This window comes from Phoxinus phoxinus (genome assembly GCF_949152265.1).
Source record: "Phoxinus phoxinus genome assembly, chromosome: 11".
NCBI lineage: Eukaryota > Metazoa > Chordata > Actinopteri > Cypriniformes > Leuciscidae > Phoxinus > Phoxinus phoxinus.
This window is the reverse complement of record NC_136886.1, coordinates 17,316,843-17,333,660: the sequence shown is the minus strand read 5'-3', so window position 1 is coordinate 17,333,660 and position 16,818 is coordinate 17,316,843. Positions and strand designations below refer to the sequence as shown.

The 16,818-nt window shown below is 38.1% G+C and overlaps 2 protein-coding genes across 6 annotated transcripts in view; both read left to right on the top strand.

Annotated features, from left to right (window-relative positions):
* sap130a (Sin3A-associated protein a) overlaps nt 1-5,975 on the top strand; it is a 33,039-nt gene extending 27,064 nt beyond the window's left edge. For 4 of the 5 annotated variants that reach the window (XM_079627413.1, XM_079627410.1, XM_079627412.1 and 1 more), the window contains one exon: nt 2,294-3,503. In XM_079627413.1, coding sequence (XP_079483539.1) covers nt 2,294-2,452 — 159 coding nt within the window. In that variant the 3' untranslated portion in view covers nt 2,453-3,503. Of the gene's footprint in view, nt 1-2,293 lie in introns of all 5 variants that reach the window. The other variant, XM_079627411.1, reaches the window with a different exon arrangement.
* Nucleotides 5,976-7,423: 1,448 nt separating this feature from the next.
* Nucleotides 7,424-16,818, top strand: part of myo7ba (myosin VIIBa) — a 26,409-nt gene continuing 17,014 nt past the window's right edge. Inside the window, exons 1-17 of the mRNA XM_079627758.1 lie at nt 7,424-7,554; nt 7,770-7,811; nt 8,338-8,439; nt 8,522-8,668; nt 9,477-9,661; nt 11,190-11,311; nt 11,401-11,543; nt 11,670-11,783; nt 12,122-12,275; nt 12,348-12,424; nt 12,515-12,634; nt 13,768-13,910; nt 14,546-14,756; nt 14,929-15,064; nt 15,158-15,321; nt 15,565-15,705; nt 15,794-15,952. Coding sequence (XP_079483884.1) covers nt 7,794-7,811; nt 8,338-8,439; nt 8,522-8,668; nt 9,477-9,661; nt 11,190-11,311; nt 11,401-11,543; nt 11,670-11,783; nt 12,122-12,275; nt 12,348-12,424; nt 12,515-12,634; nt 13,768-13,910; nt 14,546-14,756; nt 14,929-15,064; nt 15,158-15,321; nt 15,565-15,705; nt 15,794-15,952 — 2,136 coding nt within the window. The 5' untranslated portion in view covers nt 7,424-7,554; nt 7,770-7,793. The remainder of the gene's footprint in view (nt 7,555-7,769; nt 7,812-8,337; nt 8,440-8,521; nt 8,669-9,476; nt 9,662-11,189; nt 11,312-11,400; nt 11,544-11,669; nt 11,784-12,121; nt 12,276-12,347; nt 12,425-12,514; nt 12,635-13,767; nt 13,911-14,545; nt 14,757-14,928; nt 15,065-15,157; nt 15,322-15,564; nt 15,706-15,793; nt 15,953-16,818) is intronic.

Below are 16,818 nucleotides of genomic sequence, written 5' to 3'. Positions count from 1 at the left end.
GTGATAGAGCACCTAAAATGTACACTTCCTCTTATACTGTCATATCATTTTTAACCTGAAAACAAAATGCAACAGAACAGAGGGGTCTATATATTTGTCTGCCACAATAATGTAATGTCTTTTGTCTTTATTGATTCTTTTCATTGTCATAATTTGAGCATTTGAATTAAGTGTGTGTGTGTGTGTGTGTGTGTGTGTGTGTGTGTGTGTGTGTGTGTGTGTGTGTGTGTGTGTGTGTGTGTGTGTGTGTGTGTGTGTGTGTGTGTGTGTGTGTGTGTGGTGTGTGTGTGGTGTGTGTGTGGTGTGTGTGTGTGTGTGTGTGTGTGCGTGTGTGTGTGTGTGTGTACGTACACAGTGGGGAGAACAAGTATTTGAAACACTGCCGAATTTTCAGGTTTTCCTACTTACCGTACAAAGCATGTTGAGGTCTGTACTTTTTATCATAGGTACTCTTCATCTGTGAGAGGCGGAATCTAAAAAAAAATCCAGAAAATCACATTCTATGATTTTTAAATCATTAATTTGCATTTTATTGCATGACATAAGTATTTGATCACCTACCAACCAGTAAGAATTCCGGCTCTCACAGACCTGTTAGTTTTTCTTTAAGAAGCCCTCCTGTTCTCCACTCATTACCTGTATTAACTGCACCTGTTTGAACTCATTACCTGTATAAAAGACACCTGTCCACACACTCAATCAAACAGACTCCAACCTCTCCACAATGGCCAAGACCAGAGAGCTGTGTAAGGACATCAGGGATAAAATTGTAGACCTGCACACGGCTGGGATGGGCTACAGGACAATAGGCAAGCAGCTCGGTGAGAAGGCAACAACTGTTGGCGCAATTATTAGAAAATGGAAGTTCAATCTCCCTCGGTCTGGGGCACCATGCAAGATCTCACCTCGTGGGGCATCAATGATCATGAGGAAGGTGAGGGATCAGCCCAGAACTACACGGCAGGACCTGGTCAATGACCTGAAGAGAGCTGGGACCACAGTCTCAAAGAAAACTATTAGTAACACACTACGCCGTCATGGATTAAAATCCTGCAGCGCACGCAAGGTCCCCCTGCTCAAGCCAGCGCATGCCCGTCTGAAGTTTGCCAATGACCATCTGGATGATCCAGAGGAGGAGTGGGAGAAGGTCATGTGGTCTGATGAGACAAAAATTGAGTTTTTTTGTCTAAACTCCACTCGCCGTGTTTGGAGGAAGAAGAATGAGTACAACCCCAAGAACACCATCCCAACCGTGAAGCATGGAGGGGGACACATCATTCTTTGGGGATGCTTTTCTGCAAAGAGGACAGGACGATTGCACCGTATTGAGGGGAGGATGGATGGGGCCATGTATCGTGAGATCTTGGCCAACAACCTCCTTCCCTCAGTAAGAGCATTGAAGATGGGTCGTGGCTGGGTCTTCCAGCATGACAACGACCCGAAACACACAGCCAGGGCAACTGAGGAGTGGCTCTGTAAGAAGCATCTCAAGGTCCTGGAGTGGCCTAGCCAGTCTCCAGACCTGAACCCAATAGAACATCTTTAGAGGGAGCTGAAAGTCTGTATTGCCCAGAGACAGCCCCGAAACCTGAAGGATCTGGAGAAGGTCTGTATGGAGGAGTGGGCCAAAATCCCTGCAGTGTGAGCAAACCTGGTCAAGAACTACAGGAACGTATGATCTCTGTAATTGCATAATTGCAAACAAAGGTTTCTGTGCCAAATATTAAGTTCTGCTTTTCTGATGTATCAAATACTTATGTCATGCAATAAAATACTAAATGAATTACTTAAAAATCATACAATATGATTTTCTGGATTTTTGAACATGCTACATGCTGTGTAAGTGGGAAAACCTGCAAAATCGGCAGTGTATCAAATACTTGTTCTCCGCACTGTGTGTGTGTGTGTGTGTATGTGTGTATATATATAAAAAAAATACTGACCACAAACTTTTGAACAGTAGTGCATATTGTTTCTGTATATTTCTATTGTAAATAAATGCTGTTTTTTTATAACTTTTTTTTTACTTTTTATTAATCAAAGAATCCTGAAAAAAATTATCACAGGTTATAAAAAATATTTAGCAGCCCAACTGTTTTCAACATTGATAATACATCAGCATATTAGAATGATTTCTGAAGGACCATGTGACACTGAAGACTGGAGTAATGGCTGATGAAAATTCAGATATTGATTCGATGAAAATTTTACCAATACATGTAAAAAGTGACCCCAAACCACAGCACACCATACTGTAAATGCATTCATGACCCTTTGACCTGACTCTGTCCAGGGTAACATGCAGCGCTGCAAGCTTGTGATGGATCAGGTGACTGAAGCTCGCGACACCATGATGAAAGTATTGGACCATAAGGACAGAGTCCTCAAGCTGCTCAACAAGAACGGAACTCCCAAGAAGAGCTCCAAGTTAAAGCGCAAGGAGCGGGCATAGAATCTTAATCTTCCTCCTTCGGCATAGTTGAACTCAAGAATGCTCTTCAAAAGCTGGATATGTCATGGTTTATCAGGATGCTGTGCACAATCATCTACTTTCTTTTACAGTCTCCAAGAGAGAAAGAGAGACGTTTGTAAACCATCGAACTGTTTTTACAGGAACTGCTGCTTACTGTGGACCGTCAGACTGTCCATTGGGTATAAGGCAGCCTGGTTAACCAATGCTTTTTGTTTTTCCCCTAAAGACATTTCCTTTCGTTTTAAAAGAAATATTATGTTGTACTATTTTTTTGTTGTTGTTGTTGTAGAGGCTAAGCTTTTGCGGTAGTGATCAGAAGATCAGGTCATGTTTTGCTAGATGTAAGTCCTGTATTTAGTTTGATTCACACCAGTACAAACTGCACATATACACACACTCGCAATAGTGTGTGAACTTTCCATGTTTGGTGCCTTGTAACATGGGTGAGACTGGGGGATTTTGTGTGTGTGTGTGTGTGTGCGTTAAACACAAAAGGTTAAACACTCCCAGATTTGTCAACAAATGAAGCCCACAATGAAAATGCGGTTATAGTCTTGTACTAACCAGATAATGAGAACCCTAACCCTTCTAGTTTGTTTTTTATCACTGAAAACATTCAAGCGCTATAGTGACTGATGATAGTACAAAGCAGTGAAATGTGTACTTGAAAGAATCAGTATAATTATGTGAATTTATATTGTAAGAATGTGTGAATTGTTTTATGTTTCAGTGTAAGAAGATTGTTGTTAGTGGAAGTGATGTGTTTTTCACAGTCTTTTTTTGTGTGATGTTTTACAGACTGTAAGTGAATGTTCTGCGTTTGAATAATATTATTTTTTTCATTCTTTAATTTTTCTGTGTGTACTCTGTGCTATTGCAGTAAAACTGGATACATTTACAAAGCATCTTGTTTAGCAAGTACATTTGGTACTGAATGCACCTCACAAGAACTAACATTTTAAGTGATAATGTGCATGAGACCGTTATATTTTGAATATAATCACATGCGCTATAGTCTGCATCTTTAGGGATTTTTTTCTTTTCTTCTTCAGCGCAACCAATGAAAGCTCAGATATACAGCAGGAAGTCTGGCTTGCTGTTTCTACTGTACTCAGTAAACTAGAACAGTTTCCACAATGTTCAAATACATGTTTCTAATATTGCGGAGAAGGTCGTAAAATGTCGACCATTTTCATCATTCAGAAATTAGCATGTATTTATGAATTACACTGAATTAAGCAAATACAGGGATATTACAGACAGATATCTGCGTTAAACTGTAAGCTAGCTACTTTTAATGCAATATTTTTTTTTGTTAGAGAATGGTAATCTAACATTAGTTCTCCAAAAAAAGCACATGGGAGTTGTGCGTCTAAAAGTACGGCTCAAGAGTTTAACAAAATTATTGATGCATTAATGTGTAGCAAACAAAAAGAAATGACCATTGTGTGAAATCTGAATATAAATAGCTATATATACTCTCACAATGTGGGAATGCCTACATATATGTTTGTGTGTGTATATTCATACAGTGGGAGAACAAGTATTTGATACACTGCCGATGTTGCAGGTTTTCCTACATACAAAGCATGAAGAGGTCTGTCATTGTTATCATAGGTAAACTTCAACTGTGAGTGACGGAATCTAAAACAAAAATCCAGAAAATCACATTGTATGATTTTTAAGTAATTAATTAGCATTTTATTGCATGACATAAGTATTTGATACATAAGAAAAGCAGAACTTAATATTTGGTAAGGAAACCTTTGTTTGCAGAAACGTCCTGTAGAAACGTATGATCTTCCTGTAGATCATACGTCTGCACACACTGCAACAGGGATTTTGGCCCACTCCTCCATACAGACCTTCTCCAGATCCTTCAGGTTTCGGGGCTGTCTCTGGGCAAAACGGACTTTCAGCTCCCTCCTAAGATTTTTTATTGGGTTCAGGTCTGGAGACTGGCTAGACCACTCCAGGACCTTGAGATGCTTCTTACGGAGCCACTTCTCAGTTACCCTGGCTGTGTGTTTCGGGTCGTTGTCATGCTGGAAGACCCAGCCACGACCCATCTTCAATGCTCTTACTGAGGGAAGGAGGTTGTTGGCCAAGATCTCGCGATACATGGCCCCATCCATCCTCCCCTCAATACGGTGAAGTTGTCCTGTCCCCTTTGCAGAAAAGCATCCCCAAAGATGATGTTTCCACCTCCATGCTTCACAGTTGGGATGGTGTTCTTGGGGTTGTACTCATCCTTCTTTTTCCTCCAAACACGGCGAGTGGAGTTTAGACCAAAAAGCTCTATTTTTGTCTCATCAGACCACATGACCTTCTCCCACTCCTCCTCTGGAACATCCAGATGGTCATTGGCAAACTTCAGACGGGCCTGGACATGCGCTGGCTTGAGCAGGGGGACCTTGCGTGCGCTGCAGGATTTTAATCCATGACGGCGTAGTGTGTTACTAATAGTTTTCTTTGAGACTGTGGTCCCAGCTCTCTTCAGGTCATTGACCAGGTCCTACCGTGTAGTTCTGGGCTGATCCCTTACCTTCCTCATGATCATTGATGCCCCACGAGGTGAGATCTTGCATGGTGCCCCAGACCGAGGGAGATTGAACTTCCATTTTCTAATAATTGCGCCAACAGTTGTTGCCTTCTCACCGAGCTGCTTGCCTATTGTCCTGTAGCACATCCCAGCCTTGTGCAGGTCTACAATTTTATCCCTGATGTCCTTACACAGCTCTCTGGTCTTGGCCATTGTGGAGAGGTTGGAGTCTGTTTGATTGAGTGTGTGGACAGGTGTCTTTTATACAGGTAATGAGTTCAAACAGGTGCAGTTAATACAGGTAATGAGTGGAGAACAGGAGGGCTTCTTAAAGAAAAACTAACAGGTCTGTGAGAGCCGGAATTCTTACTGGTTGGTGATATGTCATGCAATAAAATGCAAATTATTTAAAAATCATTCAATGTGATTTTCTGGATTTTTGTTTTAGATTCCGTCACTCACAGTTGAAGAGTACCTATGATAAATAATGACAGACCTCTACATGCTTTGTAAGTGGGAAAACCTGCAAAATTGGCAGTGTATCAAATACTTGTTCTCCCCACTGTACATATTTATTATTATTATTAAAGTAGGCATTCCTGCATTTTGATAGTCCCAACAGTTTTATCTGATCTTGATTCTCCAAAGTTTATGGTCAAAATGTTTCAATTTGTATACCGTATACATTCTATACGGATAGACATTTTATTACCTCTATAAGGATTTACATGCTTTATTCTCTTAACCTCACGTGGCGATCTAAAATGACCGATTTTTTATTTTATTTCAATTAAATGAATGTATTGTATTTTAGTTTGATAATGTTTTTTATTTAATATTTTGTATTGTTAGGGGATTTTATGGTACTCAATTATATTTATGCTGTAGTTATAATCCATTTATTACCTTTTTGAGTATAGACCTGAAAATGAAATTTCCCAATTAAACTGTCATAAATCTTAAATGCTTTAGTCTTTAATCTTGAATATCTTTTCAAAGACAGCACGTCGCAAATTATTGCTGAAGTAAAAAAAGTGAACTTTTAAATGTATATGAAATGTATAGTTTCAAAAACACGTTTTACTCTTAAACTGCAAGAAAATCAAAGCCATAAATCTGTAAAAAGTTGTGTTCCAAATTTGAGCTTGATATTTCAAAAAATGTGCTTTCAGTAAGATTTTGTTTGGACGCAGTACCAAAAGTTTCCACTAGATGAAAGTTTCCACTAGTCTCCCATTCATTTCCAATGCGGTTCCAATTGACCGTAAGGAGTACAAGTGACTTTTTTTTCCAGGACCATTTAACCTTTTCGAATCAAGTCCATGATTTGTTTTCTTCTTTTTTTTTTCGTGTGTGTGTGTGTGTGTGTGTGTGTGTGTGTGTGTGTGTGTGTGTGTGTGTGTGTGTGTGTGTGTGTGTGTGTGTGTGTGTGTGTGTGTGTGTGTGTGTGTGTGTGTGTGTGTGTGTGTGTGTGTGTGTGTGTGTTCGTTCAAATAGCAAGTGCCAACTTTACCAAGTTTGTACCACTCTGTAAAATTTCCAGTCAAAAATGACCAAAGAACACCAGAGCAAACCGGTCACACTTAATATTAGGTCAGGTGTCTTTAACTACTACGTACTTGCATAACAAATAAATACATGTTAGGTACAATGTAGTTATTGTGTTCATATTGTAATACAAAACACTTCTGCTTCTATTGAAATGGGATACGAGACAGGTTTAGTAAAGTGTAACTGCTTTATTTACACACAGGTATTATTTAAAAATATAAGTACAATGTAAAAACATATATTCAATAAGTGCATTGTTTCAAATTATTAGTTTAAATGTGAGTTCATAGGCCTATAGTAGTTAAAGACACTGAATATAATGTGGGACCAGAGAACCTGTTCTTAAAACTGTCTGTTTCCTAAAACACCTAGAACAATCACATTCGATTCTTGCAATGTTTAGTATTGCTCGATATAAATATGACATGGCTCCACCCTAAGTAACTATGACACTATGCTATTTACAACTTGATTGCCCTCTTATGATCAGAGCTCAGCCCTCCATATGCCGGGTCCAAAGGTCCAGCACTCCACTCTTACAGAAAAAGCATTATGTAAAAAGTTACGCATGAATGACATTTTATTTATTTACTTTTTTATGCCTTCGTTTTGTTTAGCATTCTGTAGATTGATATTTGCATCACTGGTGTCTATGCAGGTTCACATTGCGTTTCTGTTGAGTTTTGATAAGCTTTCATTGTACAAGCTTTGGTTTCTTATTATTGATCTCATGTGTTCTGTGGTATTTATAATCTACTAACTTTTTTTTGGTCATTGGTCAAGATTTCTGATATGGAGGGCAGAGCTTCCTTGTATCTATCATTATGGAGTCAGGGAGCAAAGTCGAAGTATCATAAACACCTGTTGTCTCCCAGCAGGCACCTGAGGACGTTTCTTTCGAAACACTGACACTGGGGATCTATTCTGACTTCAAAGAAGAGGAACAGAAAATACTTCTTGATCAGGAGACTTCACAAAATATCCACAGGTAAAAGTAGCTCGTATTGGATTTGTTATGGTTAATGTTTTAAAAGTGTAGATGGTTTTGTTATTTAGTACATAGATGGATAAGACTATTATGATTCAGGGAATGTGTAGCCTACGTGTATTTTAGACGCCATTTTGTCTTTTTTTCATGAGCCCCTCTTATTATTTTAACCTGGAAATAATAGATTAGAACTTTCTCTTTGCTTTAATATTCAGGCTGGGGGACAGAAGGACTCAGTCATGGTGGTTATAAGGAAGGTAAATTGTTGAATGTATTTGTTGAGACTTTCACCTAATCGAATACTATGGCGTTTCCATGATGCCTTCTTTCTATTCTATGTTAATTGTATATGTTAATACAAATTAATAATAATAAAAAAATTAGTTCTGTAAATATACTTCTTGGCCTAAGTCAGTCACATAGTTTTTTTTTTTTTTTTTTACATTAAAAACAACAAAGTCTCTCTGTTAAACTCTATTTGGACTTAAATTAATTTAATAGTTTTATCAAATATTTTACTGTGTACTGTATCGATTAATCGTGATAATCGATTTGACAGCACAAATATATATACATATATATATAGTGCTGTCAAATCGATTATCACGATTTATCGATTCTAAAATGAAAGTTTGTGTTTAGATAATATATGTGTGTATTTATTATTATATTTATATTTATATGTAACACCTTGGAGTAGTATGCATACTGGAATGAAATTTAACATATTTTCTTAATGTTTAATTCATGTTTAATGTTTAAAATGTTGATCAACCACTTTAGGGAGATTATGTGTGGGTGGACTGCAGTGATGGGGTGCAAATCGGAGCTGAAGTCCGACTCTCGGACACTGGGCAACTTCAGCTCATCGACGATGAGGGAAAGGTAAGATCTTTCCGCTGATGGTGAACAGCTGCTCTTGACTCTCTAGAAGTGTAGCTGATGTCTTCTTTGGCATGATTTCCAGGAGCACAAGATTAAGAAGGATAACTCTCTGAAGTCCATGCATCCCACATCGGTGAAAGGTGTGGATGATATGATACGGCTGGGTGACCTAAATGAGGCTGGACTGTTACGGAACCTTCTAGTGCGCTACAAAGAAGGATCTATCTATGTGAGTTCTTAAACACCACATCAGATAAATCATGTATTAAATGTGTTTTATTTTATTAATAAATTATTAACATATATGTATTCATTAAATTGCTTTCAATTTCAAGATCCATAAACCCAAAATAGCCAGAATAGGGATTGAATTGTTTACTTAATTCACCAACTTCAGTTCATTCCCCAGCTGTTCTTTGCCCTTCCTGTTTAATAACAAGATTGTTTCCATAGTTCCAGGTTTGATGAGCGGATCATATTGTTACACAACATTGACATAATCATTATGTAGTAAATCTGACCTACCAACTTTACAGTTCATAGCACTAAGCTGTTACATACTGTTGATCATGTTTATTATTCTTCCAACGGCAAAAACTTTCGGTAACACTTTATTTCGATAGTCCACTTTATAGACATTCTACTAACTGTAAGTAACTTTGCAACTACTTGTCAACTAACTGTCATTAGAGTATTAGTAGACTATCTGCTTAATATTTGCTAACTTTATTTTGTTGGTCCCCAAATAGACATTCCACTGACTATAAGTAACTTGGCAACTACAAGTCAACTTACTAACCCGAACCCTAACCATAACCTAACAGTCTACTGAAAGTTTACTACAGTCTACTAATACTCTGCAACTAGCCTACATGTCAACTAACTCTCAGAGTTACTTATAGTTAGTAGAATGTCTAAAGTGGACTATCAAATAAAGTGGAACCAATCTTTCATAGACTTTCATCACATGGACCTTTTATAATCTTTATTTATTTAATTTTTTTTACATATTTTTGTTTGTTTGTTTGATTTCACAGACATACACAGGGTCGATTCTGGTGGCAGTGAACCCTTACCAGCTGCTGCCAATCTACACTCCGGAGCAGGTGGAGCAGTACGAAAACCGGCGTTTGGGTGATCTCCCCCCGCACGTCTTCGCCATCGCAGACAGCTGCTTCTTCAACATGCGGCGGAACCGCAAAGACCAGTGCTGCATCATTAGGTCATTCAGGCATTCGCACTTGAGTGAACCTGACATTTTGTAGTACAGTTTAAAACTTTTTGGTTTTACAGAAAAATCTGTCTCTATTTACGAATGTTGTTACAAACCCATCTGATCTTCTTTCATCTGTGGTACAAATGTTTTTTTTTAAGGATATTCCACTCTTTTCCATATGAAGATAGTATCTCTAAAGATAAAAGCACTATTATAATTATCATAAAAGTGGGGCAACAGCTATTTGCACTAAGTGAAAATAGCGATAGATTCTAATTACATAAGTGCAAATAGCGATAGATTCTAATTACATAAGTGCAAATAGTGATAGATAGCATTATTTTCTTTGCACTTAATATAAACACTTGTTAGATGCTATTTATACTTAGTTCTATTTATACTTAAAAAGAGGCATATACTAATTGCACCTCAGTGTATTGTAGTATATTCTAAAATAGAATACAATAATAACAACATATTCAGCGTATATTATTATATTTATTAAAATCATAAATGGTTCCTGCTTTATTGGGACATTACATGTCCCTACCCCTAATGTCGCCCCCTTCGCTTACCCCTGACCCTATCCGTTAAACGATTTACCCCCACTATTAAAAACCCATTAGGCACTTTATTTACACTTTTTTGAGTATTTTCCTAACTTTTACTAAAAATAAATGTCTCTCTGAGCTGATATGCAATGGGAAAAAGGAAAAGATTGAGTTTGAAAAAAACAATGCAGGTTTGAACCTGGGTCAAGCTACCAGTGGGATTTCTTTTGTAGTTTTGTCTGGCTCAGATAATGCTGGGCGGAGTTAAGCCCAAAATATACTTCTGCCATCCGCATTCTGCGATAGTCCGTAATTTTCATCATCAGGAAGGGCCACGTCTGCACGCACTGTCCGCGTGAAGTCCAATTTTGTGCGAGTGACTTGAGTGCTTGAAAATAAAGTCCACTAGATTTTCCGCACATACGTCCAAAGGAATATACTTTGAAAGGCTTGCGCACTCAACTGTGCAACGGAGTGGAACGCAGAAAATGAAGTATACCTTGGGCCTTTAGTGTACATATCCTCTGCCAACAAGGTGTGCTATTTGCTCTTGGTGTAAATAGTCTCTCCGTAAACGTGGTCCATATGACTTGTGTGCTATATACTTTTGTAGTCCATTTCAAAGTGAATTATCAGTGAATAATGACCTAAATTTCTCTCTCTTCACATTTGAACCAATTTTATGACTGCCCCAGTCCCCAATAATTTCATTATATTGGAAAAAGTGTCCTGGATATTCTTAAAAAGTGTACCTTTTGAAGGGTTTGAAACTAAATAAGAAGTAAATTATGACACCGTATTCATTTTAGAGTAAGCTATTAAAATTCATTACTGTAAATGGCAGGTTTTATGTGCCAGCTGTGCAAACACCCAGAACAAACTGGGCCTGTATGTTGACAAAAAGTCGGACTGACTCCAACAGCTGTCTTGCATTCTGTTGTTTGATGTGTTCTGAGAGCATCTGTATGTGTTGTGTTTGTCAGTGGGGAGTCTGGAGCAGGAAAAACAGAGAGTACCAAACTCATGCTGCAGTTTCTTGCGGCAGTGAGTGGGCAGCGCTCCTGGATTGAGCAGCAGATTCTAGAAGCAAACCCTATCTTAGAAGGTAAAGTTACTTATGATGCTCCTGCATCACTCAACTTTATAGTTCCTCGGGTAAGCATTACAGTATTAACATCAATTCTTATTTTGTAGCCTTTGGCAATGCAAAGACCATCCGCAATGACAACTCCAGTCGCTTTGGAAAATACGTTGACATCCACTTCAGTAAAAGTGGAGCAATTGAGGGCGCCCGCATTGAACAGTACCTACTCGAGAAATCACGTGTTTGTCGACAGGTAAACCATCCTGATAATTAGATTGTGTTATAATATGTTGAAATATTTCAGGGCAAGATAAAGCAGAATGAATGAAATGTAGAACTGCTTGTTTGCCCAATAAATAATAGTGTATTTTTGGCACAGGCCCCACAAGAGAGAAACTACCACATTTTTTACTGCATGCTCATGGGAATGTCTCCTGACCAAAAGAAGATCCTGTCTTTGGGAAACGCTGCGGAATACAACTATCTCACCATGGTATTGCTCATAATAAAGTCTATATCTCGAATTCTTCTCTCTTTTCAAATGTATTTACATATATTTTGTCAAAGTTTTTAAAGTTTGACAAGTTGACATTAAAGTTCACCCCAAAATGAGAATTATGTCATCAGAATTTCTTCTTTAGAACACAATAGATGATTTGTTTAATGAAAATTAATGTAGTTTGGACCCTCAATGCTTTTTTGTGTTCCTCAGAAGAAATAAAGCCATACAGGTTTGGAACGACATGAGGATTAATTAATGAAACCATTTACATTTTTTGATGAACTATCCCTTTAAGAATCATTACATTAAACATGACTATGTTGGACTAGGGTCAGTGCACTACATGTGAAGGACGGGATGATATTAAAGAGTTCGCAAGCTTCCGTTCAGCTATGAAGATCCTGACGTTCACAGAGAATGACTCATGGGAAATTAACAAGCTTCTGGCTGCCATCCTACACTTGGGGAATGTAGACTTTGAAGGTAAGGAGTAATAAAGAGCCAATGTAAGAGGAAATACTCATTTGATATTTATTTTTATTTTCAATTTTCAAGACACCATTATGAACAACATGGAGGGCTGCGATATTCTTTCCTCTGCACATTTCAAAATGGCTGCACAGTTATTAGAGGTAATTGGAGACCAATTTTGAAACCAATTTCATCTTTGAGTAGCACACTCAAGCCCATCGATCTGTTGTTTTGGGTGGTTTTTTTTGCAGGTGGCCCCAGATGCCCTGGATGTGAGCTTGACACGACGCTCTTTGATGACCAACAGGGAGAGTGTGTCTAAACCTCTGACTTTAACACAAGCAATGGATGGCAGAGACGCCTTTGTAAAGGTTGTGCATGTACTGAATATACAGGGCAAAAATAAATAAAAAATGGGCCAAGCCTAAAATGGCTAAAAATTTAGTGGTATTTTAATGATCCTAAGCATTTTATTCACAAATTACTGGTCAGGAAATTAGCAAGAATTACACAAATACTGTTAATGGCTTCAAACAGTTCATGAGTAATTGAAAAATGTCTCCCAGTTCGTTTTCATTTAATGTTCAGTATAGAGTTCAAATCTAGGCTCTGACCAGGCCAAAACATGAGCCTGATGGACTTGTCCTGGCAATTTGGCCAGTCTTGTTAAAAAATAACATCTGATCATTCCTCTTTTTATAACTGTTCTGCAATATTCTACTGTACTCCAAAGCATTAAATGACTTTTCACTGTGAAGTAGCTCACCAATACCAGCAGCTAAAAAGGCTCCCCACACAATGGCATCTCTTCCTCCATGCTTCACTGTGGTAGAGATGCATTTATTTTTATATTTCTCAGCCGTTTTTTAAAAAGACATTGCTCTGGAGCTTCACACGCAACTCGTATTTCATTGTGATTGATTACTTCACACAGAACTTCCCATATTCTGCCAAAAAACGTATTTCTGTCAGGACCACTATCGTCAAATACGATTGACAAAAAGCATACAGTTAGGATTGGCGATATGGTTCTGTTCTGGGCAAGAACTCCCGGCGCATCCATGCAGCCTAGCATGGATAAGAGCAGGGAGAGCAGCAATAACCCCCCTTAGGGTAAACAGAACAGAACCAACTTGAATGTATTGTAGATATCATTCATTAATTTTAATGACAACATAATTAGAGAATTTTAGTCTGATTCAGGGGTAATCAGAATGCCAAATCCTGACTGACGAGAGGTGGAGCTGGGGATGGAGGAGGGTCATTTGCTCCTGAGAAACGCGATAGCTGCTGATTCTTACAAAAACTGTTTTTCTGAGACAGCAATGACTTTTTCAGTAGTGCATTTGCTTTAATTTTGCTAATTTCCTGACCTATAATTTGTGGTTAAGACGATTAAAAGCTTAGTGTTTAGCCAATTTGGGCTCCAGCCCCCCAAGAAGTGTAGGCTTCCATGTCTGATGTCAGATCTAATATAGAGTTGTCATCTTCTATCTGTGTTCAGGCCATCTATGGAAGATTGTTTGTGTGGGTTGTGTCGAAAATCAACAGTGCCATTTTCAAACCACCTCCTGATGACCCCAAACACCTCCGACTTTCTATTGGTTTGTTGGACATTTTCGGCTTCGAAAACTTCAAAAACAACAGGTTTGTAAAATATGTTGTAATGTAAATACATGATGTCTCTCATGTTATTACAAAACCGTATGGCTTTATATCTTCTCTGGAACACAAAAGATGATTTTTTTTTAAGAATATCCTGGGCGCCCTTTCCCTTTTAATTAAAATGAATGGAGACCAAAACACATAAATCTATCAAAAATTTTTTTTTAAAGCAGTCCACACAACTTTTGTGCTATAAGTCTTCTGAAGCCATATGATAGTTGTGTGATGAATAGACTGAAATATAAATTGTTGTTTACTGAGAACTCCTAATAAATTTGACCCCATTTTGTCACATTATTTTTGAAATGTCAGTGACAATTGAAGCAATGACATTTAATGCTAGTGACTCTAAACCGGAGCCACCATAATTGATTTTAGGGCTCTATCGAAAGGTAAGTTTCAGTAAATCATTTTGCACATGAGTCCACTTTTATAATGCTTTTATATTTATTTTCACTTTATGGAAAAGAGTGACCAGGATATTCTTCAGAAATTCTTCTTTTGTGTTCCATTGAAAAAAGAAAGGAAGTCTCACAGGGTTTGGAACAACATGAGGGTGAGTAAATGATCACAAATGTTTTCATTTTAATGTAAACTACTGTCTGTGATTCCTACAGCTTTGAACAGCTCTGCATCAATTATGCCAACGAGCAGCTTCAGCAGTTCTTTGTGAAACACATCTTCAAGCTTGAACAACAGGAATATGCTCGTGAAGACATAGTCTGGAAGAACATTGATTTTAACGACAACCAGTACACGCTTGATGTCCTCGCCTTGAAGCCTCTCAACGTTCTCGCTCTTATTGATGAAGAAAGTCACTTCCCTAAGGTTATAAAATATTTTTGCTTTTATTTACAACATAGGCTTTCCTTTGATTATTTTTTTATCATGTTATTTGTGATCGATCTGTATGTATTGTTATCTCAAAACCACACCTGTAATCACAATCTGTAGTTGAGTAGTTATATGTACAGTTATGTATAGTTGTAATTTTTTCCAGGGCACTGATGCTACCATGCTCAACAAGATGAATCAAGTTCATGGGAAGGGTGATATCTACATGTCCCCAAAAAATAATCACGACACACAGTTTGGAATCCGCCATTTTGCTGGAGTCGTCTACTATGACTCCAAAGGTAATACAGGCTATCAAACTTCCTCACAAAGTACTTTCCCATTTGTGTGTTTGGCTTTTAAAGGATCTAAAAATGTTTTATGAAATGTACTAGGTTTCCTTGAGAAGAACAGAGATGCTCTGAGTAGTGATGTCATCCAGTTGATGCAAACATCCTCCAATAAGCTCCTAAAACAGATATTCCACAGTGAGCTCAGCACCACAGAGGCGAAAACTACCACCAACCACACTATCGTCACCCCAAAAAGCTCACTGCGGGTAAGTTAACACCAGCTAAAGGCTATTAGGGTGTACACATCCGCTGTACACTGTCAGGAACAGTATATAGACAAAAGTATATAGATACCCCAAAAACACCACACATATGTAATCGTTGAGCATTTTACTTCAAAGTCATGGCCCAGAGAGCTGGACCTCCTTAACAGCCTCCACTCTTCTACAATGATAAAAGGGGATACAATGATTTTCATGTGCCTTCCCTCTTGTTTGCAACATCTTTAGCAAACAACAGACTCAAAGAAGCGAGTGCCTACTTTAACTGGTCAATTTCGGCAGTCGCTAGACTCTTTAATGAAGACTCTAACTGCGTGTCAGCCGTTCTTCATTCGCTGTATTAAACCCAATGACTACAAGAAGCCTATGGTAGGTTGTTCATCCATTTCTCCATCCCCCCTCAATGTACCTGAATTAACTTTTCTCTCAATGATCCAAATTTCCATTATTTTCTCAGCTCTTTGACAGGGAACTGTGTATCCGTCAACTTCGTTACTCTGGGATGATGGAGACTATCCGCATCAGGAAGGCCGGCTATCCCATCCGCCACACATTTGATGAGTTTCTGGAGCGCTACCGTGTGCTGCTCAGGTTCAGTGTTTGTGACCCCAAAACTGTGAGAGATTCTTTTAACTATGAAGATTATGTTGAATTTGTGTTGTATGACATGATTCAGTGTTGCAGTTGTTTCTGTAACATATATTGGCACACATTTTGAAGGTTTTGTAAATGATTTTAGCCATTTTGCTAACTTTAACATTGTTTGCCACTGAATTATACCAGCCACATAAGTGGCCACCATTCATCCACCAAACCCTGCCCCCACAGAGACATGTCAGCCAACCTGATGTCAGCAAACACTAGTATATAAAGGCAGAGAGGCAACGAGAGCTCTTTGATTGGCTAAAAAGGGTGGCCAGTCTATTTTGTTGTTGTTTGCATAGTTCAGGGCTCATTTCTGTGATCTCCTTCCGGTATTAGGGGTATTTTATGTGTGGTATTTCAAAACAAGTATGTTTGCCTTAAAAGGTTAGTTCACCCAAAAATGAAAATTCTGTCATTAATTACTCACCCTAATGTCGTTCCAAACCTGTAAGAGTAATTATTGACAGAATTTTAATATTTGGGTGAACTATCCCTTCAATTGCAGTTAAACTAAATAAATAAATATTGGGCATGGCCCATCCTTTTTTTGGCCAATCAGAGAATGCCTTTTACATGCTGGCATTTACTGACATCAGATTGCTGACAGTTTTTTTGATGGCAGGATTTTGTGGATGAAGGGATGTGGGCAGTCTAACTCCATAGCTAAGTGTAGCGGAGGTTAGCAAAATTGCCAAAATGGCAACATGTTTAAAAGTGTGCCAATGTATGTTGCCATAAGACAAAATGCATTTGTATTAAATATATATTCTTAACATAATAAGCCAAAATAAATCGCTGTGCTGCTTCTCAATTAAATTGAAAAAATAAAATAAAAAT